The following is a 13108-nucleotide window of genomic DNA, read 5'->3' on the forward strand; positions in this document are numbered from 1 at the left end:
TAAACCAAAAATACAACTTAATAACCAAACAAGGCTTTTAGCACTAAAATATTATGATGTGTCAAAGGATATATCATTGTCTATGGCTACAGGAAGCTCCTGGAGGAACTGGAGCAGTTCTGCTGAACTGCTGAGCTGCAGACGATTTCAAGTATCTGGGCATATAGACAGCACTCTGCAAATAGAAAGAGATCAACATGCCCTGCATATTATTACAACAAGAAAAGAAACAAGTAATAGCCTTACAGGAAGTCAGTTAGGTGAAATAATAAACTCCTTTGTCACTAAGAATTGTTTCCAACAAGCCAGTGTAAAGGAATAAATTGGATGGCACAGTGTTGCTACAGACTTTACCAAATCCTGAGTTCTAAACCACATGGCCTGCAAATTCAGAGCTTCCTAGGACCCCCTGTGCTTCAGCACTACTGCTTTGTTGACCCTTGTAGTTTATTTTTGGACAGAGGCTTTGTCTCTTGCTCCTCTCTCTAAATAGCCTTTTTAGCATTAAAAGACAGGACAAGGTAAAAAGGGAGGTGCTCATGTCTCTTAAAAAAAAAAAAAAAAAAAAAGTCAAAACTAGATGTTTCAGAATTTAAACAAATATACACTTTGAAACATGCAAGTCATTGAGCCAAATAGTTTTAAGTAGAAAGGTTCAGTTTCAACATCTCAGAATTTTCCTGTAATTTGTTTCACCAGATTCATCAGAGAACTCTATTTTGGCATATGTGCTTTTGTATTTATTACTGTTTTCTCTTGAGCTCAGGTCACTGAGTAAAGAAATCAGCCATGACAGTGGAAACCAAACCCAGCAACGTCAGGGACTCAAACCAGGAGGCAGAACCTGACCAGCTTCTGGATGATGAAGGAAACAAAAACCCACCAGTCAAAAAGACTTCCTCTTGCACTGGATTGAAGGTTTGGTGCCTTAGCAGTATCACCATGAATTACCATTGTTTTTTTTTTCCAAGAAATGTTGTTCAAGATGTGACATGCCAAATTTCTTCATTCCTATCCTTTTGAGGAACTGGATATGCACTAGAGGTCCAGGGGACAGTCAGATATTATATTTTTCCCAAAGAAAACAAAAATTCACGATCTACCATATCTACTCACAAGTTACTGGTAGGTGGATCCCCTTCTTGGTCATTAGAGAGAGGCAGCAGCTTCAGGTGCAAAACTTGAACCAGCCTCAATTAGGAGCCTACCATGCACTTGTCTGGAGGTTGCAGTCACCACCAGTCTCATAGGGTCAAAACAAGGTGAGGTGAACCTCATTTCATCAAAGGTTTTGCATTTTAAACCCCAAACGACCCCAGGGATTTTTGTTTGTGTTTTCATGCTTATCAGCAGTTTGAGATTTCAGCCAAACCCTCTGAGTACTGCTGGCATGAGGCACAAAGGGTGGTTCTCAGAATTTTTGCCAGTCAAGCTCAGGAAATATATCAGAACATATCTCAGGAAATATATCAGAACATATCAGGACAAACCCCACACTTGGAAGAATTTTCTCTTTATTCCTGACAAAAAGAGAGTAAATATACCAATTTTCAAGCTTTTTCTTCCTGGATTGGCTTTGCAGCCAATAGAATTGCAATGTCTAAACCTACATTTACTTCGTTTATTTACCCAGGTTTCTGTTGTATTAGAAGTATCTTGCCCAGTGAGCAACAAGTCTATTTGGTTTTTAGACTATGTGGAAATCACTGGATAATATTTAAACAAACTTAAATATTTTTCCAAATATATCTTTATTTGCAAAAGCCACAAGGTGTGTTGGTAGAAGCAACAGTCAACCGACAAAAGAGTATTAAGCTTTTCCTTGTGAGATATATGATATACAAGCAACATTTCAGAATATATAGTTTGATATAGAGATGAACCCAACAGTTAGTACCACATTCCTCATCCTGATGTATCATAAAAGCTTGCTTAAAGCATCAAAATGATGTCATATGACTGAGTTAGAAGCAGATAAGAATTGGCCTAAAATAAGGGAGATGTGACCCAAGCAAGAGGTAATTTGGGTTCAGATTGACTTTGCCACTCCAATTTGAGTGTCAAATATGTCATGATGATGATGGGTCCACACTATTTTAAGTGTGTTTGATCCTTCTGTGACCAGTTCTCCTGCCTGTCCCTCCCCTTTCCTGCCTGAATCTTTCCCCAGGTGTTTCTGGCTGCTCTGTCCTTCAGCTACTTCAGCAAAGCCCTGTCTGGTACGATAATGAAGAGCTCCATCACCCAGATTGAGAGAAGGTTTGACCTGACCTCCTCCATCGCAGGGCTGGTCGACGGGAGCTTCGAGATGGGTAATGGGTGTTTCTAACACACAGAGACCTGCTCAGAGACAGCAGCTGGCACTCATCCTGGTTCATCTCCTTGCAGGCAACTTGCTGGTGATTGCCTTTGTAAGCTACTTTGGAGCCAAGCTGCATAGGCCCAAAGTGATAGCTGTGGGATGCTTTACTATGGCTTTGGGATGCTTTCTGTCAGCCATGCCTCATTTCTTCATGGGATAGTAAGTACTGATTGTGGTTAATTTGGGTAACTTAGCACTGGAGTTGCATTCTGCTTTTTAGGTGAAACTTGTGTATTTAGCCTTAGATTTCCTATGGAATCTCACTTCCAAGTGCAACGAACCCCAGGTGACACACGCATCACTCTTGTGATGGGGAATGTTCATTTAAAAAATACAGCTCTTCTCAAGTGAAAGTTCAGCTCCTCAAAAAAAAAAAGAGAAGATCACAGTGCTTTAGTTTCCACTCAGGCTTGTTCAGAAAGGAGCCAAGGAATGCAGTGATGCTGGAGCCTGCAGATGGATGAACTGGTAGAACTCATAAGGTTCTACCTGAGGAAAAAACCTACGGGTTTTTCCTGTTCCTAATGCACATGCCTGATTAAACTGATTTTCTGTGTCTGGTTAATTGTTATTCACCTTCTCCAGGCTCAGGGAATTACTGCATTATGCTCATATGTGATAATGTTTCTAGCCATAGCTTGAGCACAGTGATGACAAATAGAGTAAGACATATTTCTGTGGATTCCTTAAATAGATTAGAATAATTTTAGGTATACCACTGCAAAAAGGAAACTGAGGAACGCTTTCTTTCATGTTAGTGGATCTTGCTAGAACCAGACTTTTCATCAGTTTTTCACTCTTTAAGGCAGGCCATGTATCATCCTCATCTACACTGGGCAAGTCACGAGCCTGAGCCTGAACATTTGTAGGGGAACTGCTCTGCACTGTGTCTCCTGGTGACTGCTCTTTGTTTCAGCCTGAAAAATAAGCCTGCCTGCTCTGAGAGAGCCAGGGCAATTCCTTGAAGCTGAATGTGTGCTTTGCCATGTTGTTCTGCTAAAGCTAATTGTACTTTGCCCCTCAGCAGCACTCGTTTCTGGGAGAGGGATCACGTTGAAGCAGCTGAACAGACCAAACACATCTCTAAGATGGAAAGGGAGCCTTTGCTCAAATTCAAGACAATCATCTTTGTTTCCTTGGCTGTGGGGTCCACACAGGGAGCTCACTTGACCCTCAATTTAGGCACCAAAAATTCAATCCTGTCTGAAATACTTTCACAAGCCTTTTTGAATTTTCCAGCTTAAAACATTATGCCTTCCAGACAGAGAATTCTAAGTTTTATTTGTTCTTAACTCAGTATTTTGGTTTTCTAAAATGTTCTTTAATAGTCTTGTTTGCTCCTTTGAATTGATATTTAATCAAAGACACCTTTCTCTTTAGGGAAACAGCAGCCAAGGTGGTTCCAGCTGTACCACACTGGTGTTTCCCTGGTGAGCACTGCTTCTAAACCTCCTCTTGTGTGTTTGCAGCTACAAGTATGAGACAACATCACACACAGCTGCTTCAGCCAGCTTAAATTCCAGCATAAGTCCCTGCTCTCTACATCAAGATGGGAATGACACTGTCCTGGAAGTCTCACGAGCAGGTATGGAACTGTAAATGAAAGCACAAATACAGGAGATTGTTTACCTGGGACCAGAGATGGGGACAGAGTGTGAAACTGCATGGAGATTAACAGAAATAAATGGAGATTCCTATAATCCTCCTTACAATATGGAAAATATCTGTTTTATGTGTTGCTTGTATGGGACACAGGTAGAGAATAAGCCAAGCTCTGCACCAGAAACCATCTCAAACTTGTCACGTTAAAGATACATGATATATGCCAGGTAATATATTTATGAAAATATAAATAAGTTATTTTTTTAATGAGATTTTTTTTCTGATGGGTGATACTCACCTGTGCTTTTAAAAATCAAAGGCAATGGAGGTGGAAGAATGTGTTATTAAAAGATCATGAAAAGTTATAATGGGATTGACAGCCTTTTATTTATCTTCTATAAGGAAATGTTCTTAATATGTTGATTTCTACTCTGTAATCACTTCATGTGCTACATTTCGTGTGATCTTCCCCAGCTTCCCATTCAAACATTTTATCACAAAGGTGTGAACTCTCCTCTGCAGGCTGTGAGAAGGAGCCCTCATCATATATGTGGATATATATCTTGCTGGGAAACGTGCTGCGTGGGATCGGCGAGACACCAATAACGCCCCTGGGCATCGCCTACCTCGACGACTTTGCTAAGGAAGAGAACGTTCCCGTGTATGTAGGTAATCTCAGCATGAAGGAACCCGGGAGATCCCTGGTGAGAGAGGCGGAGCACCCTCTGCAGAGGACAGCCCTCAGCCCTCAGAGGGTACTAGCGTCTGCCTCATTGTGCTTTCAGCGTGCTTGCACACCGTGGCCATGATGGGCCCCATGTTTGGCTTCCTGCTGGGATCTCTGTGTGCAAAGCTCTACGTGGATGTTGGATTTGTGGATCCGGGTAAGCAAAACGGGAAAAGCGAAAGTAAGCTAATGCTTGTTCATAAAAATTGCCTATAAATGGTTGCACATGTATGCATTATATTAATTATATGTTATGTTTGAATTATATTTTTATTGTATAATTTATTGATATTTTAGTTTTTTGAGTTATAAATATTAGATATATAATATAATATCTATTATATTATATTGTATTATATTGTATTATATTATATATTATAAGTAAATTATTTCAATAATGATAATAAATTATTATTGAAATATACTGTTATATTGTATAAATATAGAATAAAAATATATATCAAGAGATACAAAATATAAATGGATTATATAAATATACATAGATTATATAAATATATTATATAGTGTTATATTATTGGGAAATATGAATTATTATTGAAATAATTTATTTTAATTTATTGAATTACTGAAAGCTTCTATAGTAAAGGCAGAGTTAGACTGGGAGCATACTTTATATCTGTGCTTTAATATTAAAGGATTATATACACACTTAACCCTAAGAATTAGTACCAAGAACTCTCACAGAACCAAGATTTTTTTCTAAACTGGAATTTTAACAAAAAAAGATTCTGCTAGTGCAACAGTTTTACAGTTTAGGGTAATTACCCATCCTTTCCACTGAGTAGATGTTTATGGCTGGAAGTCAGGCACTATAAAATGCAGCTGCCACAGCAGAAAAGGGGTGGGGAGGTTCAGCTTCTCCCCTGGGGTAACTTGTGCCTGTGTCCCTCGTTTCCAGGGAGCATCACCATCACCCCACAGGACTCCCGCTGGGTGGGTGCATGGTGGCTTGGCTTCTTAATAGGTGGAGCAGCCAGTCTCCTGTCTGCTATTCCATTCTGCTTCCTGCCAAAGAGTCTGGAAAAGCCAGAGGAAGCCAAGAAGGACAAAACTTCACGTGGGCTGTTGGAAAACATGGGTGCCACGGGGAATAAACTTTCTCCTGAAAAAACTAAGCCAAGGAAGTGGTCAGTGATGCTGAAAGGCAAGTGTTTCTCATGTTGTACAAATGTGAAAAGCAATAGGCACAACACGCATAGGAAATGTAACAGCTCTGCAAAATATTTTGCTTCCCCTGTGCTTCCATCTAAACCAGGTGGCTGTCCCCAGGAAAGGAAAGGTCCACCAAAAAATTATTAGAAATGAAAGAGCTGGTTCAGGACTCTGAGGTTCTGCAAGCATCACCTGAAGTATATCACCTGAGTGGCACCTAACTCTAAAATTGTTCACTGGAAGACATTTGAACAGTGGAAAAGTGTTCCTGTATGTGAACCTAAAGGAAATATTCAAAGCCTCCTTTTGCTGTATGGAAAGACAAATTATTCATTTGAGAGAGTTCATGGAGACTCTGAAGTACTTTGGTGCCTGATGAAAATACTTCAGTCTTGAATAGCTCTGGTTGCACAGTCCTCAGGCCAAAAAAAGTAATGGGAAGTGATGGAAATAAGTGACTTTGCTTCATTGTAGCTCTGGTTGCACAGTCCTTAGGCCAAAAAAGTCATGGAAAGTGATGGAAATAAGTGACTTTGCTTCATTTGTCAAATTTTTTGTTCAGATCCCAGTGGAATACACTGGACAGCCCCACTGAGGCAGCTCTCACTTAGCCTTGAGCCTGTGATAATATTCATGGGAGCTGAACAAAGCCTGTGCTGTGTGGAGCCCCTTAGTCTTCATGTGCTCATCTCAACAGAGCAGCCAGGCCTTAACCCCCTTAACTCCTGTCTCCTTTAGTAATCTCTTCCTGTGTCTCAACCTCTGGTGTTTTTCAAGAACCTGATTTTGCTTTCAGATACCCTCATGCAAATGGAGATCAGTACAGCTTGCCCTTGGACAGCTGAGAGGAGGAGCTTGCCCTAAGTTTTGCAGGTTACTTACCCGTAATGATGCCATGCATCTTTCAATGCCAACTCATATGTCCCTTTCTTTCAGATTTCTATAACTCCCTGAAAAAGGTATTGGGTAATCGAATGTACTTTACATTTTTGTGTTGCTCACTGTTACAGTTCAACAGTTTTATTGGTTTTGTGACTTACAAAGCAAAGTACATGGAACAGCAGTATGGACAATCTACATCCAAATCCAACTTCCTAATAGGTGAGTTCCACCATGCAAGGCTGCTTGTGCTGTCAGCAGTGCATGGGGATGGGTTCTGCTGGGCTTTATCTGGGGCTGAATTCCATGCACAGCATTTGAGGGTAAATGGTGGTCTGACCTGAACCTGAATTATAAAAAAACACAGGGCTTGTACCTGTGGGACCATAAAAATTTTTTAGGTTATATTACATTACATTGCATTTATGTGATATTTGTAGCTAGGGCACCCCAAATGTGCAATGAGTGTGGTGTGGAAGTTTTGGATGCTGAAGCAAGTTTCTTGCAATGGGAGTGGGTTTGGAGGGATAGGCACTGCACAAACAGCAACTCCCAGGGGCTGGGGTGAACACAAACCTTCCTAAAGTCATAACAGACCATAAAGCTGCCAGGAACAAAAAAACTAAGGACAGACTTTGCCTCTTAAGACTATAATGTTTAATTCTAACATTCCCCTTCTATAATCTCTTTCAGGAGTGACATCCTTGCCTCCTGTAGGTCTTGGAATTTTCCTAGGAGGGCTTATAATGAAAAAGTATAAAATGGGCATCATTGCAGCGACAAAGTTTTCATTTATCATGTCATTTTTGTCCTATGCCACCAGCATGTTACACTTTTTTGTTGGCTGTGACAACCATGTGGTGGCAGGAATGACAGTGTCCTATGAAGGGTGAGTATAGAATAGAAAAAAAAAGATTGTGATTTTCTCCACAGTTCTCAAAAAATGCACTGTGGCATCAAGGCTAAAGGAGAAAGATGCTTTTGCAATGCTTGAGAGAAAGTGAGCACTGCCACATGCCACTGGGGTAGTTTTGCTGGTCAGCCTGCCAAAGCCCAATGCTGGTTAAAGATTAATTAGGAATTGCTTCATTAGCAATGTTGGTTGTTTTGCTGGGGGAGGGTGGGAGTATTGCTGTGCAATGTTTTCACTAGGAATGTACATGGTGGAGCAGGGAATGCTTAGGAAGCACTGGGATTAAAAAAATGGCAAGCACATCAGTTTCATTTGCCTAGAGAGGAAAAATTGAGTAAAGACATATCTTTTCCCTCAATACACAAAGGATGTCTGAAAGCAAAAGATAATATTAAATTCTTTATATCCTCTATGGAAAGTTAGGCTAGGCTTTAGCAGAGGAGTATTTTCTAACTACAGAGACCAGGAGATCTGGTTTCTGTCGCTGGTACATTTTTACGAACTGATAAAGATATATTTGAGAAGACTGTGATAACTCTTGCCAGCTCTAAATTCAGTTAGGAAAGAGCCCAAATGACCTCTCTTTCCTTTCTCTTTTCTGTCTACACCTGTAAAATCAGTTGCAATGTTTTCATTTGTTTCAAAATTCTCTATAATCTAGCAATGGCTTTAATATCAGTGCAAGTAGGATGGAATCTCAAACAGACCAATAGAGATGTAGAAACTCAACTGTGGAAACATGTCCTGGGCGTGTGAGGTGGGGCTCAGAGCAGCAACACTGTCACACAGAAGGGACTTCACTGACTTCAGCGCTGAATTAAAAATGCCTTACACTTGTCTGAACTTAATTTCCAAGCAACCCCATTCCGTACCACAACAATTCCCTATTTTCGGAATGCAACTCTCACTGCAAATGTGCCTCCAATGTGTGGGACCCTGTGTGTGGAGCCAATGGGATCACCTATGTCTCTGCATGTCTGGCTGGGTGTGGGACTTCCGTGGGACATGGAAAGAACACAGTAAGAGACCCTGCTTTGGTTCCTGAGGTTTCTACCAGCTTATTCTCCATGCAACATCAGGGATTTAGTTGGATAGTGCGTTTCAGGAAAGCCAAAGTTACTGGGGACTAGTCAGTAAGGGATTTTTGATTTCTGGCTACAAAGAGCACAGAAAAGAGAGATTTCTCTGATTTCTCTGTGATTTTCTCTGAGATTTCTCTGTGCACATTAAGCAAAAGACCCTAGCTGCTTGTTCTAGATATTAACTTTCACCTTCTGAGCACAAGAGGGGGAAACACACAAATCAAATTGGTTCCATGTTGCCTGAAGGTTTTCCACGGGCTCTGCCTTTCATAAATGTCATTTTGGCTGCCCTGAGGCTTTACCTAGCAGTTGAAGTACACTAAGATAGAGCAGTATCTTCCCTGACTCTGATCATTAAAGTATCAAAAATGGGTTAAGGCAAGGCAGCTTGTTTCCTCCATGTGAGATTTGGGATGTCAGGAAGCTGCTTGTTTTTCTGAGTGACTGATTTTTGCTTGGCATGGAGATGGTGCCCAGAGTCCAGAGACAAAGCTCTAGTCCATGGATGTAAACCTTCATTGGGCTGTGCCATTTGCATGTTTCCTGATCACTCCAGAACGTAAATGGTCTGGAGCTGTCTCTTTACTCTGTTTTCTCTCCAGCAGAATCCCCATTTCATGAGCAGTGTCCTACCAAACCTGTTTTGTGTCTTCCAGGTCTTCCATAACTGCACATGTCTTGAAATCAACCGTTCATGGACAGGAAACAATTCTGCCACCTTGGGGCAATGTCCAAAAAGTGATGATTGCTCGATGAATTTCATTTATTACACAGTAATACAAGTCATAGGTGGATTTTTCTATGCCCTGGGAGCCACTCCTTCATACATGCTTACATTCAGGTGAGAACAGCTGGCTGTTGACCAAAGGCTCTCCGGGAAGGCTTTCAAAGTTATGTTTGTATCCTTATCTTAGGAAAAAAAGGAGTATCTTGCTGATCAGGAGCTGTAGTGGTAGGACAAGGAGTAATGGGATCATACTGAAAGAGGGAAGGTTTAGGTTAAAAGAAATTCCTCCCTGTGAGGGAGGTCCTGGCCCAGAGCAGCTGTGGCTGCCCCTGGATCCCTGGAAGTGTCCAAGGCCAGGTTGGATGGGGCTTGGAGCAGCCTGGGACAGAGAAAGGCATCCCTGCCCATGGTTTTGCAACAAGAGAATCTTTAACATCCCTTCCAAACCAAACCATTTTGTGATTCTCTGGTTCTGTAATCAGCTTTTCCAGAACACGTCCTTTTTTCTGCTTGGATTTTGAAAGTGCCATGCAGTTGCCAGGATTTCTGGATGTGCAAGGAGATGGCAGAGGCTGGAGATAAAATGAATTCAAGACCAGGGCCCATTTCTGCTGCCTGCAGTTCCCCATGGAACAGATTGCCAGGAGGCTTTGTGCTGTCCAAGATGTGTCCTTGTACAGAGGAATTCTGTTCAAGCACAGAGAGATGCTGCACTGACCCTGCTACCTGCAACTCTTTTGTCTTAGGGCTGTAGGACATTTCCCATTAAATATTCCCTCAAGTGAGGGAAATGTATGCCCAAGAGTGAAGACAGTTGGAGAAATAATTTCCAAAAGGTCAGGACAGACTCTGATTATGGCTTTAAAACTTCGATTCCTTAATTGTGCATAGGGAATGGACTTGCCAGGAGCTATTTGATGAAAATCAGTAGATTAATTCACCTCTTTCATACCACTTAACACTTCAGCAGATGAAGGAAGCACACTTCTTCCAAAGAAATTCCAAAGTGCTTCTTCCATCAACAAGGGTATTAAATTCAGGTTATTTAATAGCACTTAATAGGCATGTCTGAGCACTGAAGAGGCCAGCACTTCTTACTTATCCCTCTTTTTTCCAGATGTGTCCAGCCAGAGCTCAAAGCTCTGGCAGTTGGTCTCTTCACGCTCGTTATGAGGATGTTGGGTAAGAGAAACCAGGGAAGGCTCCAACCCACCTGGAGCTGCCCTGGCAGCCTGCAACCACCCCTAGGGAAATGGAAATCTGGTTCCTGGGAGGGTGTCCCTTCCTGTGAAGCCCCGTTCCCACGTTTTGCTTGTCTCCTTGCAGCTGGGATTCCAGCACCAGTTTATTTTGGCGCAGCCATCGACAAGACGTGCCTGAAGTGGGGCAGCACCAGCTGTGGGAAGAGAGGGGCTTGCAGGCTCTATGACTCCAATGCAAACAGGTGAGGAAAACTAGAAGGCATCCAAAATCGTGGTCAGATATTATCTCTGGGCTCAGCTTTAAGTCAGTCCACAATTCCTAAAATTGAAAAATCTCGAGATCAAATGTTAAGCTCTTAATTTTTGGTCAGTTTTTATGTTGTACAAAAGGAATTTAATATCCATGACAGATTTCTGGAATGAATTGTGTAATTTTAATATACTTAGAGCAAATTAAAAATACCTCAGACTTTAGGGCTTTAAAGAGGAAAGTTACCCAAATTTACCTTATTTGCAGGTAATTTGTTCACACTGGCAATAATGTTAACTCTGTGCATTGGCCACTTTTGGAGAAAAGTCCATGAAAGAATATTGCACTGAGTAGCTGTAGGTGCTGGTAAAACCCAATCATGATCTGCTGGGGAAATGCTCCATAGATTTTTCTGTTTCACTCAAGCCTTAGCCACTTCTGGTGTGTTTTCTATTTTTATGTATAATACAGTACTCTGGTGACCTCAATATATTTCTAGCCCTAAAGAGTCTAAAACCTTAAAGTGATCCAAAAATCTTCCCCCCCAAAAAAAAAAAAAAAAAAAAAAAAAAAAAAGAGAGAGATAAAAAAGAAAGATGATAGAAGTTTCATTTGAAATTATTTTCATAAGCAAAAAGAATATTATCAACTCTTTAAGAGAAGTTTTTGCAAGTAAAAATGTCCAGTTTTTAGTATCATTCACAATGGAGGAATATTGTACTGAGTAGCTGTAGGCGTTAGTAAAACCCAAACACTATCAGTGTCTTGGGGGAATGCTCCATAGATTTTTCTCTGTTTCACTCAAACCTTAGCCACTTCTGATGTGGTTTTTATTTTTATGTATAATAGACTACTCTGGTGACCTCAATATATTTCTAGGCCTAAAGAGTCCAAAGCCTTAAAGTAGTCCAAAAATCTTCCCAAGAAAATAAAATTTAAAAAAAAAGAGAGAGATAAAAAAGGAAGATGATAGAAGTTTCATTTGAAATTATTTTCATAAGCAAAAAGAATATTATCAACTCTTTAAGAGAAGTTTTTGCAAGTAAAAATGTCCAGTTTTTAGTATCATTCACAATGAGTTTCAATGTCCTTCCCTAACCTTTTTTGTGTATACGAGAGCCTTAAAATCCATTCAAGTGATTTTCTTTAGTGTTTTTGAAAAATTCAACACCTGGCCCAATCTTCTGTGCTCTGTCTTACAGGTATGTCTACCTTGGTTTAGGAGCAATTTTAAGAGGTCCTTACTTCTTGGTTGGAATAATTTTTTATAGATTGATAAAGAAACACTTTCAAAATAAGAACTCCAGGTCTCTGGAGAATGGACAAGAAGATGCTGCTATGAATAAAGAAGACAATTGCAAGGTCAAAGAACATTTGCCAGGTTCTGATGCAGAGAATGAATCCTCTATTTAGAAAGAAATTTAGATATGTGAATCAGGTCGGCTTCTTTTAGAAACACCATTCAAAATGCTGTGAGTAACTAAATAATAAATAATAGCACTGTACAGAGAGCATAACTAATAGCAAAACTGCAAACAACAACAATAAACACTAACAAACAAGAATGAAAGTGCCTGATGTGTACATAATCAACAGAATGAGTTACACAGCCCGACAGAGGAAAATCTCCTGGGCAATTCTGACAGAGCCAGTTGGGGTTTTTTAGTGGGATTAAAGATGCTGCCAGGACATCCACATTCCAAAAGCCCACAAAAAGTGATCCCTGTATGCAGGTCCATGCAGGGGACTGACACAGCAGAGATGAGCTCAAGGCCAGGACAACCTTTCTGATTCTGTAAACTTCAACCAAAATTCTCGGTAAGCCAAAGCATTTGAGCCAAGCACCTCACCAAATTGCATCATAGCTCCTGGTTTTAATCTCAAAATTGGCAAAAGCAGTATTTTTCCAGGAAGCATTTTGTTTTACCTCCCCTGAAAAAGTTATGCCTGCTTAAAAATACACACATATATTCATAAAGACAATGGGGTTTTTTTAAAGTCTTCGAGTCGTGGAATTTTATTCAAAAATAGAAGCATTTCGTCTTACCTCAGCTGCAAAAGTTACGCCTGCTTAAAAATGCACACATATTTTCATAAAGACCATGGGGTTTTTTTAAAAGTCTTCGAGTCGTGGAATTTTATTCAAAAATACCCTTTTTGTAAATTATTTTTTAAGATGATCTGAAATACT

At 40.4% G+C, this 13108-nt stretch overlaps 1 protein-coding gene across 1 annotated transcript; it reads left to right on the top strand.

Moving 5' to 3' along the window:
- The first annotated feature begins 5821 nt into the window (after positions 1-5821).
- Positions 5822-12482, top strand: LOC120502294 (solute carrier organic anion transporter family member 1C1-like). Its single transcript, XM_039709574.1, has 8 exons — positions 5822-5856; positions 6875-6965; positions 7437-7632; positions 8513-8675; positions 9395-9579; positions 10583-10647; positions 10792-10909; positions 12120-12482. The coding sequence occupies exons 2-8, from the start codon at positions 6917-6919 to the stop codon at positions 12328-12330; spliced, it is 987 nt and encodes a 328-aa protein (XP_039565508.1). The 5' UTR covers positions 5822-5856; positions 6875-6916; the 3' UTR covers positions 12331-12482.
- Positions 12483-13108: the final 626 nt, after the last annotated feature.

This window comes from Passer montanus, unplaced genomic scaffold, assembly GCF_014805655.1.
Source record: "Passer montanus isolate IOZ18808 unplaced genomic scaffold, ASM1480565v1 scaffold216, whole genome shotgun sequence".
Classification (NCBI taxonomy): Eukaryota; Metazoa; Chordata; class Aves; order Passeriformes; family Passeridae; genus Passer; species Passer montanus.